General features: G+C 41.4%; 2 protein-coding genes across 2 annotated transcripts in view; both read left to right on the top strand.

Moving 5' to 3' along the window:
• Window positions 1-12,591, top strand: part of prkn (parkin RBR E3 ubiquitin protein ligase) — a 1,164,186-nt gene extending 1,151,595 nt beyond the window's left edge. The window contains exons 14-15 of the mRNA XM_069936147.1: window positions 2,674-2,791; window positions 6,141-12,591. Coding sequence (XP_069792248.1) covers window positions 2,674-2,791; window positions 6,141-6,250 — 228 coding nt within the window. The 3' untranslated portion in view covers window positions 6,251-12,591. The remainder of the gene's footprint in view (window positions 1-2,673; window positions 2,792-6,140) is intronic.
• Window positions 12,592-12,899: 308 nt separating this feature from the next.
• agpat4 (1-acylglycerol-3-phosphate O-acyltransferase 4 (lysophosphatidic acid acyltransferase, delta)) overlaps window positions 12,900-18,597 on the top strand; it is a 287,637-nt gene continuing 281,939 nt past the window's right edge. Inside the window, exon 1 of the mRNA XM_069932043.1 lies at window positions 12,900-13,111. The gene's annotated coding sequence lies outside the window, so the exon portion shown is untranslated. The remainder of the gene's footprint in view (window positions 13,112-18,597) is intronic.

Raw genomic sequence — 18,597 nt, forward strand, 5'->3', positions numbered from 1 at the left:
GGGTTTTCCCCAAGGGCTCCAGTTTCCTCCCACCTTTCTTTGGAACACAAGTTCATCCCTGACTCTATGGGAAGTATCCTACTCAATGATCAGCAGATCCTCAGAAACATTTCAACTTTAAAATGTTTACCTCTGTTTTCAGGTTCCTCAATCTCTACCCTATTTCTCCTATTCTAACCATACACACACAACCTCAATATTAATTCTTTCTCTGATCGAGTCCAGGCCTTCAACTGTGAAGACCAAGCCTCTGGGTTCCCTCCCTAACCCCTCCCTAATTTCAGACATTCTTTAAAACTGTCTGTTTTGGGAATTTTTTGATCATTAATCCTAACATTTCCTTCAGTGCCTTAGTGTCACATCTTGCATTCTAATGCTCCTGTGAAGACTATCGGGCATTTTTTATAGCTCTAAGTGCTATGTAAATAAATGAGATTCCTTCCCTAAAGAATAATTTATCTGAAATTAAATCCTGAAACTACCAAGACGGGATTTGACTTGTGATCTTCTGGCTTAGCCCGAGGCTTTGGGATGACGTTCATTAACAGAGCAATTACACCACTGGAACAAATGCATTCAGGCATTCAGCCCACATGTCCAGAGGTTCGCCTGATCTCGGGATAATTTTCCAACCCATTCCCTCAATCATGTGGCTGGCGTTGTGTGCGAGGAGCTGGGTGGGAAGGGAGGAAGGTTGTAGGGGCAGGGTTGTCCACAAAGACCTTCCTTCAGTCAGATTTTCACCTGTCTTCCCTCACATGCCATTGGAGGCTGGGATGGTAGTGACAATGTAGCTAGAAGTGTCATTCTGATCAAGAATACATTAGTTAACTTAATGCTAACATCAGAGGATGGCCACCATACTTGTGGAGGTGATCATGTTTACATATTTGATTACATGTGTACATTGAGTCAGGGTTGGATGTGATGAACTGTAATGTATGTACTCTGACAATAAATCTGAAATCTGTAATATGAACCAGGATAAATAAGACATGGTTGCAGAGACCTGGAGCCACCTGTGGAGCAGAGGGTGACAACTTTATCCTCTTCTCATCACCTTTACTGGTGTTTTAGCTCACAAGATTCCACGAGTCAGGATGAGTTTAGTTATCTCATTGAGAGGCTATACTATGATACTCCTCAATTCAGCTGCAGGAAAAATTCTACAAGATTCCTACTCCTGATCACAACAGCAATAGCACCTTTTATTCATGTGGTTTCTTTAATGCAGGTACGTTAGATCAGACTTCAGATAACAGATTTAATGTTAGAGTACGTACGTGACATCATATACAATCCTGAGATCCTTTCTCCTGTGGGCAAGGCAGAATTACCACTTATTGGCAGTGCAGAAAAGAACTGACTCAACATACACATGTAAACGAATAAAGAAATGTAAACAAAATATGTAATGCAGAGAGAGAGAAAAAAAATCAATAAAGTGTAAAAGTAAGAGTCCCTGATTGTGTTTGTTGTGAGGAGTCTGATGGTGGAGGGGTAGCAGCTGTTCCTGAACCTAGTGGTGTGAGACTTGTGTCAGTCTTACTACTGAAAATACACATGGATAGACATAATGAGGTTTGGTTTATTCTACAATCAGCTCATCAAGTCTCTGAGTCATGATGGTTTTCACTAAACAAGGTCACAAACAACCTCTCATTGCTGCAGTCAGAGGTTCCCACTTTCTTCAATTATCCCGGTGTCCAAGAAGAGTAGTGTGAGGTGCCTCAACGACTACCAACCAGTAGCACTAACATGCTTTGAGAGGCTGGTCCTGGCCAGAATTAACATGCACCTTAGCAAAGCTCCACAGCAGATGGAATATTGCTGGCTTTCCACTCAGCTCTAGTCCACCTCACAAAGAGCAACTCATACATACGGCTGCTCTTCATTGACTACAGCTCGGCCTTCAGTACCATTATTCTCTCAGTGCTGGTCAAAAAGCTACAAACTTTGGGCCTCTGTACCCCACTCTGCAACTGGATCCTTGACTTTCTCATGAAAAGAACGTAGTCTGTACAAATAGGAAGCAACATGGGCACAAGGTCAACTTCTTCCCCACTGCCATCAGATTCCTGAATAATCAATGGACCAAAGACACTGCTTTACTTTTCATTGCACTATTATTTTTATTTTTTATATTATTGTTGTAAGATGGTTCATAACTGCGATGTTGTGGCAAAACACCTAATTTTGTGACTTGTTCATGACAATAAATTCTGATTCTGATTCTGAGTAAATTGACCCTCCAAGTCTCACCAACTCCCACATTCTCTTGGCTTATATCATTGTTCCTTCATCTTCACAAACAATATTGTAACTTAGCTGCAGTGAATGCTGCAGGTTGCTATCACTTTCTTCAAGTAAATAAATGCTGACTGGTCCAGCAAGGTCAAAATCTCAAAGAGGATCTATTTTAACAACTTGTTAAGATAGCTAACAGTCAAATAGTCTGCTGATTATGTAGTGCTCAAACTCATAAATAAAAGGCCTTTGAGCAAGGTACCAGAGGGTGACTGGTTCCCATGGAACTGTAGACCCAGCAAGCAGTCGATGCCTTCAGGACAGAGACAGTAAGGAAATCAGTCCCATGTTTTCTTTCCTAATGCATGAATAAATTTGAGCATCGAGTAGGGTGATATAATGGCTTTGTTATTCTCTTATTTGTAGGGTTATGTTGTCAATGAACAAGCTGCCCAGCGAGCTTGCTGGGAAGAGGCTTCAAGACAAACCATCAAGGAAACAACTAAACCTTGTCCCAAGTGCCAAGTGCCAGTGGAAAAGAATGGTCTGTACCTGTTACAATATTGAACTAACATGATAATAATGCAACCTAACACAATTATACACATAGAGAAATAAGATTTCTTTAGAAAGAGTGCCTCAGGAAAAGATTTACAAATAATACATGTAGAGGGAGTGAGGAATGACCTGCCAGTTGAAGTGGCAAATATGGGCTCAATTTTCACATTTAAGAAAAATTTGGACAGGTACGTGGATGGGAGGGCTATGCGCTGGGTGCAGGTCAGTGGGACTAGATCGAATAATAGTTCGGCACAGACCAGAATGGCCAAAGGGTCTGTTTTCTGTGCTGTAATATTCTATGGCTCTATAAGCTTAAAACAATTACATGCCAGCCAAGATACAAGATCCCCTGCTGCTGGCCTTTAACAATGAGAAACTGAGGTGAATTTTATTATTACAAGTTGAGATTTGGGCACATTGTAGAAATAGAACTGGATATTTGCCATTTCTATCGTCCTTTTCACACTTGCATCCCACTAAATTGGCCGTTTCGTGTCTTGGGATAGGAATGGGGTTTTGGGTTTTCACACTTGACCACTCCTAACTGGGACACTAAACACTTTCACACTTGCAAGGAACCATCCCCAGGGTTAGGACTGATCTCCCTTCTACTGGTGATGTCATGACACATCGGGTGATGGTGGACCTGCCCTAAATCCTGATCAATATATTATAACCTTATATTTGAACAAAATTAATCATGCCTAATTAAAACATAATTAAACTTTATGTACAGCACAGTATGAGCCCTTCAGCCCCTTTATAAGGGATCGTGGGAAAGCACTAGTTGTAAATAGCAATAGTGGACAATTTTTAAGCAGGGTGGGCAAGTTGGTAGCACTTTAATGCACAATTTATACAGCATGGAAAAGTTTGTGGCCCTATAACACACAATTTATACAGTGTGAGAAAATTTGTAGTGCTATAGCACACAATTTATATAGTGTGGGAAAGTTGGTAGCACTATCGCATACAAATTATAAATACTGTGGGGAAAAATGCGATGGCAGACCTACCCTCCCAGAATGCCATGTGGCAGAGAAAGGGCTGCATGCACGGAGCATTCATGGAGGGGTTTCTCTTCATTTTAATCTTTTCTTCCTATACATTCCTGCACTTATGCAAAAACTTGGGTAATTTCTATCCCACAATCAAATTAACTGTTTCACACTTGCCTGATTGCAACGCTGGCATCTGCAGATGCCGGGGATTGTTCTAGGGGTCAAGGCCGTCAATTCCCGGCATGAGATGGCATCATCTGATGCCAGCGTTGAGCTGATTTTGCTTTCACACTACACACTTTAAAGGTCGATTGGTGGTTAATTCCTGGGATCACTTGCAAGTGTGAAAGGGGCTTATGATTTGCCAGTGTAAATTCATCATTCATGCTGTTCCCCTATGGTTTCTGCCAGACTTACACTAGGAGTTTGGAAAAAGCCATGAAAATTCTTATCTGACCTCTTATTCTACATCTCAGCTTCACCTGACTTCGGATTGTTGTTGCCAAAACAGAAACGTGATGTATTTCAAATTAGTATCCTTCAGCTTGTGGCTGGTTCTCTCCCTGCAGCGAACACAGGGACAGGATTTAAATAGTTATTCCTAAAAGCTGTTCCATCATTCAGCTAGATCATGGCGACTCTATATAAGAAATACTTGCAGGAGTGGGTATTCTGGCCTATTGAGCCTGCACTGCCATTCAAACGATTATGACTGATCTGACCATGGACTCAATACCACTTACCTGTCTATTTGCCATAACCCTTAATTCCACAACTATTCAAAAATCTATCTGTCTGTGTCTTAAATAGATTTAATGAGGCAGCCTTAATATGTTAATTGGACTGAGAGCTCCACAGAGTTCACTACTCTCTGGGAGAAGCAGCTCCTCCTCATCTCTGATTAAATCTACTCTCACAAATCTCGTAGTTTGATACATTCAGATGTAACATTAAACTACTGGCATTGTGTAAATATGAACACAAAATAATCAAAATCTTGAGGCTTGGTCTCCTAGTTCCATTTTCACCTGCTGGTGTGAATTTTCACCTGCTGCCTTTAGTTATCAATTCCTTTCCATATTTTTATGTTCTTGTAATATTTCCCTTTATCCTTCTAAACTCCAATGAATATAATCCCAGGTTACTTAATCTCTCTCCATAATCTAACCCATTCATTTCTAGAACCAACCTGATGACCTTTCTCTGCATCACCTCCAAAACCAGCATATCCTTTCTCAAGAAAAGAGAGCAGAATTTTACACAATACTCCAGATGCCTGGACAGTTCCAGTTCTTAAATTCAATCCCTCCAGTAATAAAGATAAGCAACAAATTTTCCTTCTTGACCATCTGCTGTACCTACAAACTAAGCTTTTGTGATTCACATCAAGCACTTCCAAATCTCTCTGACCAAGTGTACAGAACTGCCATCTTTCACAATTTAAATAATAGTCTCATTTATTATGGTTTTGTTATAAAGTAGATATTACCATTGTTGTACTCCATCAGCCAGATCTTTGCCAACTTGTTTTATCTATTTTTCAAACTCTATATATATTTCAAATTATCTTTACCTCTCTCCAGTCTGTGTTTGTCTTCTGTACAATTTGCTTTTCCACTCAATGTAGTGCTATTAGCAAACATAGATACACCATGCTTGGTGCCCGCCTCCAAATCATTTTTGTTTATTGTGAACAGTTGTGGGCCCAGCATTGATCACTGATGCACTCCACTAACCACTGATTGCCAACCATAAAATCACCAATTTATTCCATTGCTCTAACTTCTATGAGTTAACCATTGTCTATCCATACTAATACATGACACATCTTTATCTTATGGATAAGTCTTTAGTGCTGAACCTTATCAAATGCCCCCTCGAAATCCAAGTATACAATATCCACTCATTCCCCTCTATCTATTGTGCTTGTTATATCCTTGATTAACTCCACTAAATTAGTTGAATATGACCTTCCCTTCTTGAATCCATGCTGTATCTGCGTGATAGAATAATTTCAACCCGGATGTCTCGACCACTCTCTGAGTGAAAAAGTTGCCCCTCAGGTCCCTCTCACCTTAAACCTATACTCTTTCATTCTAGAATTGTCTACCCTGAGAAATAAACTCTGTGCGCTCACTTAATCCATACCGCTTGTGATTTCATAAACTCACCCCTCAGCCTCCTACACTCTAGGGAATAAAGAGCCATTCTTGGATGCCAAGAGAAGGAAAACCTGCCCGACTATTCTTTAACAGAGCCAATTTTTAAAAAATATTGTTGGCACTTACAGTACTTGCTCCATATGTCTGAAGATGTGTTTCCTTTTGACAGGAGGCTGCATGCACATGAAATGTCCCAGGACTTTCTGCCAGTTTCATTGGTGCTGGCTGTGCGGGCGAGAGTGGAATCGGGACTGCATGGGAGACCACTGGTTCGAGTAAGCAGCATGGGAGAGAGGAAGCACAGAAGCCTGCTCAGGATTCATCAGAGACTAGAGACAGGTGGACAGTGTGGCTTTGATTACACCTTTTCGTGTGCCGATACTCAACACCATTTTCATTCTTTGGGTAGAATTTACAGTGCTAGGTTGCCAAACTGGCACATGCTCTGATTTATGATCCACATACCCTACTCCTCTGCCCCCACATTCCTCTCTCACTTCATGCTTTCTCCTCATTCACTCCAATAAATGCTTTCATAATTTTATAGACCTCTGTAATGTCACCCAACAACAAAAGTTTATTTGGTCTTTCATAAAGTTGTGACTCTGCGGTCTGATGGCATTGCTTTGCTTGTCTGTGCAAAAGGAACCTTCTTACAGACAGCAGACTGAGAACATTTCAGCACACAAGGGCATAGCTTGCTTAATTGTGCCAAACCATCAGCACACCTTTGATAATCACATTAGATGGAATCTCTTTAAACCAAGCTTGTATTTCTTCCACATTCTGGATATAAGTAATGGTTAAATGCATTCTACCAAATATCAAGCATTTACCAGTTACCTTCTGGATGGAATTCACTTTACCAAGCAAGCCTCATCACTTTCCAGTAAACCAATCATCTAGCACATTCAGATGCCCACATTTGTAAACATTATATTTGGTCTCTGCCAATTCACAAGCAGTAGCTATACTTATACAAGTACATTCTGACCTTGACTGCATCCTGGCACTTGGGCTCCAATAGTCCACATTGGTGAGTTGATTTTCAATTGCCTTTAAACAGAAACAGGTTTCGGTGCACAAAATAGAATCTCCTAATCAGTAAATTAATGTGGACCTATGGACTTCTGGTTTTGTTATAGTCTCGAAAAGGAGATTTGGCCTTTTACTTTACAATTGCATGATTAAAAAGCTTTTTACCTCACAGCTGTTGTCACTCTGCAACAAGATTTAAGGTTAGTGTCCTCATGTTGCTTTTGAAACTTATTCAACTGTCCAACTTTTAGATCATGTTGCTCCATTTTGTGTTGTTACCATCAAAGTAGTGTTATCAGCCAGCAGTTGAAGTGGGTTTGCTCTTGTCAAACAAGCAGCCTGTGAATTAAATCTAGGCCTGGAAAAGCTTCAACCAGCTCACACCATCTGCTGAGTGTTTCCAATGTTCTGCGATCACCTGTGCAGAAGCAGATTGGTTAGAGCAGTGGTTTTTAACCTTTAAGCGATCTCTATGCCATTGGTGCCCTGTGATTAGTAAGGGATTGCTTAAGGTGGTATGTGATTGGGAAGGGAAGGTTGAGAATCACTGCTGTAGACCCAATTGTTACTGAAATGTTTTGTTTAAAAAAAGATGGTCATTGGCCCATTTCCTTTGGAGTTCTGAAACCATGCACATAATGAGTCAATGAGGTACGATTAAAACAGTGGTTTTCAAACTTTTTCTTTCCATCCACATCCCACCTGAAGCAATCCCTTACTAATCACAGAGCACCTATGGCATAGGGATTACTTCAGGTGGTGTGTGAGTGGAAAGAAAAAGTTTGAAAACCACTGGGTTAGAGGATAGAAGGAAGGTACATGTCCCATTGAGTCCATACCACCCTTTCTCTAAAACCCTGTCCATCCTTCCCTTTCAGGTTTATGCCAGGCACCTCTCAGCTAAAGGAGACAGTCCTCTTCTTTCTCTGTCTATTCTCTTCATGATTTTAAAAATGCCTCTTTCAGATCTCCTTCACAGCCTCCTCTGTTCCAAGGAGAACCCCTTCCCTAGTGTACATACAAAAGTAAAAGCCCCTCAACCCTGAATTATTTTGTAAACCTCTGCACAAAGACCCCAAAACGAATATTGTACAAAGAATTAATTCCTTCCTCATACTTGCGCTCGAGACACAAACATCCAAAATCTTAAATGCCTCTTTAATCACTTTTTCAAACTGTCCAACAACTTTCAATGATTTATGCATATACTATCTCCTCTCTGTTCCTGCATCCCTTGTGTCCTCCACTTTATATTGGATGGAGAAACTGTTTATGCCAGATTCCCATCTATCTGCCCAGGATTTTACTTGGATTTTATCCAGTTTTCTATGAATTTTTTAAGGGAAAGATGGTGCCACAGAATGACCACTTTTTTGCAAAGCCTGGATAGCACACAGAAACTAAGCTTTTCACTCTATCTCAGTGACAAGAAACAAACTATTGCACTACCTCAATGGTGTGATTTGTGCTCCATAGTCCTGATATAGCAACTTAGTGTAAGTTTTGTGAGGCCCTGAATAACTAGTGTTATGAATGTGGGGCTAGCTACCTCATGGGTGGCTACTCCATCTGTTAATGTAGCTGTGCAGAGGTAGTGGGAGGTAGGAGGGGTAGATGCGCAGTTTTACATTGTCCTCTAGACTGAGTGCAATGAACAGACAGAAGATCATTTTGCAATTCTATAAAACATTGGTGAGGCCCACTTTGGAGTAATGTGTTCAGTTTTGGTCACTGTACTACAGGAAAGATGTTGTCAGGCAAGAAAGGATGAAGAGAAGATTTAGGAAGATGTTGCTGTGACTAGGGGCCCTGATCAGGAGGGAAAGGTTGAGTAGGCAAGGATATTATATCTTGAAGCACAGGAGGACGAGTGGTGATCTCAGAGAGGTGTACAAAATCATGAGAGAAATAAATTGAGTGAACTCAGATTTTGCCCAGAGTAGGGAAATCAAGAACTAGAGAACATTCCATATATACTTATGTAATAGTTGAGTTTTTTTGACCAATTTTTTTGGATCAAATTTGGGGTGTCATAACCTGCTTAATTATAATTAAGGCTTCAGGAGCTCAGATGGCTGGGGCCAAATGGTGTCTGCATTTGGGGAGTTAGGAGCTCAGATGGAGAGGCGGCTGGGGCCTAGGAGAGAGTCTGTGGATGAGTCATCAGGAGCTTGGATGGGCGGGCATCCAGGGTAAGGGTCCACGGTTGAAGCGTCGAGAGCTCCAGTGGGCAGCCAAGCGGCTGGGGCGAGGATCCATGATTGAGGCAGTGGGAGCTCTGATGGTCGAGCAGTTGAGGCCAAAAATAGGGGGAGTCGATTTTTATGCGAGTCGTAAGGGAAAATATGTAATGTTTGGTCCAAAAAGTGGGGGAGGTTCAAATATTACATGTGATCGACTATTACAGAAGAATGAGAACCTGGAAGTGGGGGGGGGACGACATTTTTTTACACCGAGGTTGTTGGGTGTATGGAACAAGTTGGGGGAGAAGGTTTTTGAGGCAGGTACTGATGCGATGTTTAAGAAACATTGGGATAGATACAAAGGTAAGAGATATGCGGTAAATACAGGAAGGTGGGACAAGTGTGTGTGGAACATTTTGGTTGGCACAGGCAAGTTGGGTGTGAAGTTCTGTTTCTGAACTATGTGACTCCACAGATAGCGTCAGGCCTGCCTCTCCTGTTTCTCTTGATAGCTACTTGCTCACAATTACTGGCATTCTATCAACACCCATGAGATCAGCAGAACTCTGTGTATTTAAAGGGAGGGAAAAGTATTTTCCTAAATTATCTTTGAGCAACTATTTCTGATAACAATGGCCTTTTTTAAATTTTAAAATAAAATCATTACTTTGGCTCTGCCTCCAATTTTCATGTTAGAATAACTATAACCAAGATCAGCACCATTATTACAAAATAAAATCCTGCTCTTTGCTAATACAGCTTTTTAAAATGTACCAATGATTAGTTCTGCCTTCAATATCTCAAATTGTAGTTTCTACAACATTGTAAACATTGGACAGAAATTGTCAAAACATAAACTGAACCATGAAATTAATTTTGCTTTTTGTTAGAAGCACAGAAAGTGGAAAATAACTGAATATTTTGTCATTTGAGCTGCTTCATCACTAAATGTGATCAGACTGTTTCTCCCTCAATGCCATATTCTCATTATTCCCAGAAATCTATTTGTGTCTATTTGCATATTCAGCAATTTAATCTCTGCCATTTTCTGTTGTAGAAAATTCTGAGGTTCACTATCCTTTAAGTGAAGAAATTTCTCCTCATTCGTCTTACTCTATATCCTTGGACTGTCATGTCTTAATCTAAATCCTTCAGACTGGGGAAACACCAGCCTGTTGAGCCCTTTCAGCATTTGTATGACACTCCCTCCTCATATTCTGACTGTCCTGCATACAGGAATCAGTCTGTCAAAGTCTGTGGCAAGAATATCCTTCCTAAGGTCAAAACTGTACACAATATTCGAGGTGTGGCCTCTAAAATTCTCTATTGTTGAAGCTAGATATCCTTACTCCTGTATTAAAACTCTCTTGCAATAAAGGCTAACCTATCATCTGTCTTCCTAACTGCTTAGGAACATGAGCTAATGGCTGAGGTAGCTGTGGTTGAACAGATCTTTCAAAAGCTGATTTAAAATAAGCCATCAAAGTACAGATGCTAGAAATCCAAAATAATGCAATAAAAACTTAACAGGTAATTACCTACAGAGAAAAAAATTGAGCCAAAATTTCACTTCCATGAAATTCTGGCCTGCACCATTAGCTCTGTTTCTCTCTCCAAATCTGCTGCCTGCCCTTCTGTGCATTCCCAGCATTTTCTGTGCTGGTTACCATGTAATCAATGTTTGGTAAGGCTTGCTGAGTACGGGAACTGGTTTTTGGTTGAGATAATGAACCATCTAAAAACAGAGAAATTAAATATCAAGTATTGAAGCAGAAAATAGTACTAAAGATCTGCATGTTCAAACCCATGAGAAAGTTGACCTTGAGCACATTTCAATTAAAGAGGTAGCTCATCCATATTGGAGAGAAATTTGAGCCTGTTTTCTCATAGGTTGAAAAAAGTAAAGGAGAATTCGAGGAAGAACCAGCCAGTGAGAAGCAGGAAATGCGCAATAAACCTGTTGATATGTTATTGCTTTCTTTCTGTTTCACTGTTAGGGGATTGTGTTTTCTGCACATGTCCCCATGCTCTGATTTTAAGGCTGCAGTGCTTCTCTGAGAATTTTCCGATTGCTTATGGATACTCCAGATCTGGATCAGCACCTTTATTTAAAGATGCCTCCTGTTGTCATTCTGCCAGGCTTCAGTTCCACAGAGACCCATCTCAATATTTCCCACATTTAAGACAACACTACACTTCTCATATTTGAAAGAGGCAATTGCCATTCTGCCCATCAAGTTCACTCCAGCTCTAAGGCCAAACATGAAAACTCATCTTATTTCTCAGATCTCATCTTGGGACAGAATGGCCCAATGGGAATGAGGCTCAGAAACGCGAGCTTAAGTGGGAGAACAGAGCTTCTGCTGGCCCAGACAAAATCTTCATGTTATGTCATTACTATTTGAGATATGATGCTCCAGGACTATCTTTGTAAAAACATCATCTTGTTTTCTGTCTCCTCACTGGAATGCAATGAACACTTGAAGTTACTAAATTTCCTCTATTTGGTTAATATGAACTAAATTTATCAGAGTAAATTCTGTCATTGCAAGTATAAGAACCCTTTTGACTACATAATTAGAGTTAATTACTGCAAAATGACTCTTAAAATGAACTATTAAGAGCTTGGAGATTCAGTCCTTCAGGCATAATTCATTTTCTCTCTCTCTCTCTCTCTCTCTCTCTCTTTCACTCACACTCTCTTTCTCTTCATCTGGCACGGTGGCACAGATGGCAGAACTGCTTCCTCACAGCTCCAGTGACTCGGATGCAATCCTGACTTCAGGTGCAGTCAGTGTCAAATTTGCACCCTGTGACCAACCACATGGCTTTCCTCTGGGTGCTCTGGTTTCCTCCTACATCCCAAAGGCTTGTTGGTTAGTAAGTTGTCTCAAGTATCAGTAGGAGAAAAGGAAATTAGGTGTTTGTGAGAGAAGGCAGATGAAGAGAAATGAGTGGGGAACTGGGACTGATGGGATTGATCTGTGAGTCAAAATAGGCTCAATGGACCAAATAATCTCTTGATAAAATATGAAAATTAAAATCTTAAATCCATCCTTTGTTTTACTTGCTTTATTCCTCTTTCAAATATATGATGGAATAATGAATATGCCTTTACTTTCGGAAACCGGTCTCCACACACCACCTCCCCATGGGTGGCAGGTTGAAAAGGTGAGGTAACCAGCAATAGGGAGACAGGCGGTAAAGATTAAGCCACCTTCACCAAATACACCTTTGCTGTGAATTGGGTGTATTTGGGCTTCCTGCTTGTTATAAAGTGAGAATGTTTGTATTATTGCTGGGTGATGTCATTTGCTTCTTCCTATTTCTTAAATAGAGTTCTTAAATTGACATATGCTGTTACTGAACATGGTTGTTGATTTTGCAAATAAATATTACATGGATAAAATTTTCATTTTCTTCCATTAAATTTGTCCCATTCATTTACTTGACTGAAAAGGGAATGTGGCCCCATCCCTATTAAATTTGATGCTTCTATCTACACATGCAATAGTGAGGTGATGGAGAAAATCAGCAGATTGATTCCTGGGATGGGGACGGGAGGAGGTGAAGGATTGGCTTGTGAGGGGTGATTAATTAAATCTGGCCAATAATTGAAAAATTTAATTGAAAGATACAAAATTCTTCAGGACTTGAGAAGATTTGTCAACAGGATAGATGCAACAATGTTTTTATTTCTGTTTGAGATCCAGACCAAGTGGGTGAGGCTCAAAATAAGGAACTGGCCATTCTAGACAAAGAGGAGAAAAAAAAAAATCTTCACCCATAAAGGAGAGAATCAATGCAATTCACCACTCAAAGGGGCTGTGGAAGTTCAGTATATTGAAGATATGGACCGTTACATTTTTGGATGAAGAAAATGGAGAGATATGAAGTCAATGAGGAAAATGGTTCTGAGGTAAGCTTATTGAATGTCAGAACAGGCTTGAGGGTCTGAATGGACTACTTCTTCAATTCTTATGTTATTTGGTTGCATCTCAAAAGGGTGTCCACAACCCTGAGTAGCTTTCCTGCAACTTTAATTGCAATAGCAAAAGGGTGACTTAGAAAGCCATCCAGTTTCACTGATGGGAATCCAAGTCCATCTTGGAAAAGGAACTGCATAGCAAACCAATATTCCAAACATCTGATTTCGTAGCAAGCATCAATTCCCATTGATCACTGAATTATGAGCTCTCACCTGTATCAAAAAGCAAGAATTGCATAGTATTCATGTCCCAGTTCCAAGCATGTAATGGGCTTATAAATGATAAGAACTTAAGCAACACATGTCAGATATGATGTTAGCACTCTTGAGTAATCCACTGAGACAAGTATAAATGCTGTTAGTCCTGGTCATTCAGGTGGATTCTGAAATGTAAGTGCAGAGAGATTGTTTGAACCTTGCTTGTCAAATGTCCTTTCTTTTAATTGCAACCTACATGGAAAATCAAGACATTCTGAAAGGCACAAAAGATTATAGAAGGCACAAAGCATACTTGGGAGAAGAGCCAGGATAGAAGTTGTTAAGCACATTCCATGACGTGGACTTTGAAGGGAGCTGGAACATGGCCTAGAATTTGTGCTGATTCCCTGATGTAAATGTGGGTGGATTGCACTCCCCCACTGGATGCCAAAAGGAATTTGCTAGTGTAACAGATTCAGGGAATTCACCAGGATTAGATGAGATGAGTTACATCAACAACAATAATATAAATTGTAACAACATGCCAAGACAGAGAAAGAGGTAATAAATATAAAAGGATGGAAAATATTCTTATTTGCTGTTAATGCAAGAAAAAGGTGACGTTTCAATAGAGGAATCAATCTTTTGGTGGTCCTGGAGTAGTTTATGGTTAGGGTTAAGGTAGTCAAGAATCTGATAACTGTTAGAAAAAAAATGATCTTGATCTTGGAGGTGCTGGATACCAGACTTCTGTACCTTCTGCCTGAAGGGAGCAGAGAGAAAAAATTGCGACCAGGAGACTTTGGGAATTACCAGTAATTACTCACAAAGTCAAGTTCACTGAAGTATTCTTTTATGTTCTGCATGGGGTTTGTGTCACCTGAAAACATTCCAAATGCCTTTCACAAACTCCTGACAGCCCAATGCACCCTGCTTTTAGAAGAAAGTACTTCCGAAGCTTAGTCAGTATTGTTAAGTTCAAAAGTAGTAGGCAATTTGAAACCAGCAAGATTCCATGAATTATAAAGTGGCAGAGATGAGGAAATCTACATCATTTGTAACAGGTGCAGGAGAAGCATCAGAATCAGAATATACTGTGATGCACAAGTCACAAAAATTGATGCTTTGCAGCAGCATCACAGTGTAAACACTCATATTCTGAACCATCTTACAACAGTAATATATAAAAAAATTTAAATAATAGAGCTCAAAAAGTAAAAGTGTTTTTGGTTCATTGATCATTCAGGAATCTGATGGCAGTGGGGAAGAAGCTGTTCTGTACCATTGAGTGCTCATTTTTAGGCTCCTGTACCTCCTTTCCAATGGTAGCAGAGTGAAGAGGGTGTGGCCTGGGTGGTGGGGGTCTTTAAAGATAGAGGCTGCTTTTTTAAGACACCACCTCATGTAGATATCCTCAATGGAGTGAAGTCTAGTGCCTGTGATGTCACAGGCTGAGTTAACAACCCTCTGGAGTTTATTCTTGTCCTGGGATTTGGCGCCTCCAGACCAGACAGTGACGTAACCAGCCAGAATGCTCTCCATGGTACATCTGTAGAAATTTTCAAGAGTCTTCAGTGACATACTAAATCTCCTTGAACACCTCACGAAGTATAGCCACTGGCAAGCCTTCTTCGTGATTGCATCAACGTGGAGGGTCCAGGACAAATCCTCGGAGATGTTGACACCCAGGAATTTGGAGTTCTTGACCCTCTCCACTACTGATCCCTTGATGAGGAGTGGGTTGTGTTCCCCTGACTCCCTCCTGAAGTCCACAATCATCTCCTTGGTTTTGCTGACATTGAGTACAAGGTTGTTGATATGACACCACTCAACGAGCCCTCCTGTACGCTATCTCATTGTCATTTGTGATATTGCCAACAACTGTGACATCATCGACAAACTTTTAGATGGCATTGGAATTGTGCCTGGCCGCAAAGTCGAGGTCGTATAATGAGTAGAGCAGTGGGCTAAGCACACATCCTTAGTGTGTACCTGTGTCGATGATCAGTGAGGAGGAGATGTTGTTTACAATTCATACTGACAGTGGTCTTCCAATGAGAAAGTCAAGGATCCAATTGCACAAGAAGGTGCAGAGGCCTAGACTTTGTAGCTTCTTGGCCACCACTGAGGGAATAATGATATTGAAGGCTTGAATAATGGTATTGATTCATCCAGGACTTCTGGTTGGGGAACACCCAGTATTTGCATTTGGGCACACACTCATCCATGCTGGTCTTGATGAAGTCAGTGACACCTGTTGCATATTCATTCAAGTCTATGGATGAATTCTTGAATATATTCCAGTCCACTGATTCAAGGCAGTCCTGCAAACACTCCTCCACCTCCCTCGACCATACTTTCGCCATCTTTACCGCTGGAGCTGTGGTCCTCAGACTCTGCCTGTATGCCGGGAGTAGAAGTACAGCCAGGTGATCAAACTTGCTGAAGTGCAGACAAGGTATGGATTCGTAGGAGTTCTTCATGAAGGTGAAGCAGAGGCCAAGTGTGTTGGCTCCCCTGGTCTCACATGTGACATGTTAATGGTAGTTTGTCAGAGACTTTTTAAGGTTGGCCTCATTTAAGACCCCTACAGTGATCAGGAAGACATCAGGATATGCTGTTTCATAACTGTTCACATCTGTAACATGAGGGAGAACTCCACTGTTTTTCTCAAAATAACACTGTGGGATCTTCCTTGAAGACAGGAAGTGCCTCAGTTCAATGCCTCTTTCATGGGAAATCCTATTATGCAGCATTTGTAATGTGTAGGAGATTTTTACCAAAACCTGGGGTAATTTGGATGTGCAGAGCATGGTTTCATAACTTGGAGTGGAGACCTCACATAAGCACAGAAGCAACTGGACAAGCACCAATACCAATTGCCATTACTTGCATGTATGATTGACAGGTGTGGGTCTCAAACATTGAAGCTGATCTCAAGTGGAGGGGTAAGGTCTGTTCCAGCATAACTCAGACCCACCTCCACCTGGGCAGTTGCCAAGGCACCCGGAAGTGAGGAAATAATCCTCCTTAAGGTAAGTTTTTGTTTTCCATTCTCATCTGGAATATTTGCTGCCCCCACCCAATACCACCTCTCTGCAATTGGTCTCCACTCTGTGATGAACCCCATGGGTCCTCTGACCTTTTCCCACCCTCTTGCCTGTGGCACTGTGCTCCTCCCCTGCCTCTTTCCCCACCATTTTATTCAGGCAACTGTCTGCTTTTTTCTCATACCTTGAGAAAGGGCTCAGGCCCGAATCTCTGGTTCTGTATCTGTATCTTTTATACATAAAAAATCTGCATGATTTGCTGAGTTTCTCCAGCACTTTTGTGTAAACTACAATCACACCATCTGCAGGCTTTCTTGTTTAACACCAGTTGTGTTGGTGACTCAATCGCCACAGGAACAGGCAGCAAGCTTTATATAGGCATTGCACTAAAACCTATGGACCCCTCTATAACTCTCCCCCTCTCTCTTTTTAATGCATGCTTGTAATGGAGGATTAAAACCATGTACTCAGATGCTTTTTGCTTATGTGGAACTGACGACACTGGGTCCACACGCAGGTCACCTAACTTTCAGAACTAGCAGATGTAATTAAACTCAGCCATGGGGACTTATCTGAAGATACACTTTGAAATGGAATTCCACCGTGAGGCCCAGGGAAAGCAGTTGTCAAATACGACACTCTGAAATTGACGTATTGGTCACAACCTGTCTTGCTCAAGAAGTTTTAATGAGTCCTTGTATCTACGAGATAAACCAGGATATCATAGCATCCTGCTCCATAATAATTAATCTTCTAAATTGTAGAATAGTATGCTCAGCTTTGATTTTGACTGACAAATGTTAGAGGGAGTGGGTGCATGATTAATTGTTTTTGGGGTATAAAAGTCTGTGGTCCTGCTGCTGAAGTTTAGACTCTCTGAGGGGTGGGAACACCCCTTGTCAAGAAGGAAGAACAGCCAGAGTCCGAGCAACGTCCCGGTCGGGGGAGGTGGAGAAGCTGCTACCAGCGCCCTGACAACCTACTACAAGTGTGCAGTTGTTGCCTCGCTTCGGCAGTTGGGACCAGTCCAAGCGTTGATAAGTATAGTTGGGAAGGGCTTGCATATTGTAGTGTGAAATCAGCTTTTGAATTAGTAATAAACATTTGTATAAACTGAACTGCTCTCGGTGTGTGTGTCTATTTTCTTTCGGTAGCTCAAACACTGTGACCAATCTAAAATGAACAAAATGAGAGGTATAAGTTTACCCAAGACAATTGGCGCTGCGAGCAGGATTGGTCTCAAGATGTTTCGCCGAAAGAAAGAGGTGAGCCCTGAGCAGTTCTTGATTCCTGGATGGACTTCCAAAGACGATGGGTTTGGCATGTTGGCCAATACCCTGTCTTTGTTGGGACCACCCATTAGTTGGGATGAGAAGTTAGACTCATCAAGTGCACCTCTGGGAGAGCGGGTTGCCACTCTCCTTCGAGAAAGTAAATTTCCTGATAAAAAGGGAATGCTGACGAATGGTTTTTGGTTGCTGGCCACAGCATTACGCCACTCCGTTCAGCGTGAAGCAGAATTAATTCAAAGAGAAGTAGAATCTCAGTGCAAAAGAAAGCAATTAGAGGAGGAGCTAGAAGTCCTGCGACAATGCTGTTCCATGATGAGCGAGATTGTTCGTACCATTCAGGACAGAGCCAAAGAATGGGAAGATAAGCATGTCCAAATGATTTGCCATAATATTAAACTCCGGCAGCAGCTCTGTCCTTAAAGGCATGGAGTAGAACCCGATCCATATCGTATTCATGCCATGATAAGGAATGGTGACGATCCTGATGTAATTGAGGATTGGGATGGGAATATCTGGAATGACAATGGTAATAATGCAGATACTCCTCAGCATGTGTCTAACATACTACCCTCTCCATCTGCTGTTCATGCCCGCCCTATAAGGCAGCATATTTCCCAAACAGACAGAAGGGGGGATGATGTAAGGGTAGAGATGGAAGGGATAGATACCCCGGTTTCCCATGTGGACCCAGGGGAAAATACCCAAACCCCTGCTTATGCTCTATGGCCTACTCCCTCTGTTGGATGGCCTCCACCTCCTCCCCTAGACTGGGTGGAGGACCCTGTGAGCCAAAGTGGGAACAGGGGTCGGAAGGAGTCAATGATCCGTGATTTCTCTGTAAAAGAACTGGCTGCCATTGGAGATCGATTTAGGCAAA

This window comes from Narcine bancroftii, chromosome 4 (genome assembly GCF_036971445.1).
Source record: "Narcine bancroftii isolate sNarBan1 chromosome 4, sNarBan1.hap1, whole genome shotgun sequence".
Lineage (NCBI taxonomy): Eukaryota > Metazoa > Chordata > Chondrichthyes > Torpediniformes > Narcinidae > Narcine > Narcine bancroftii.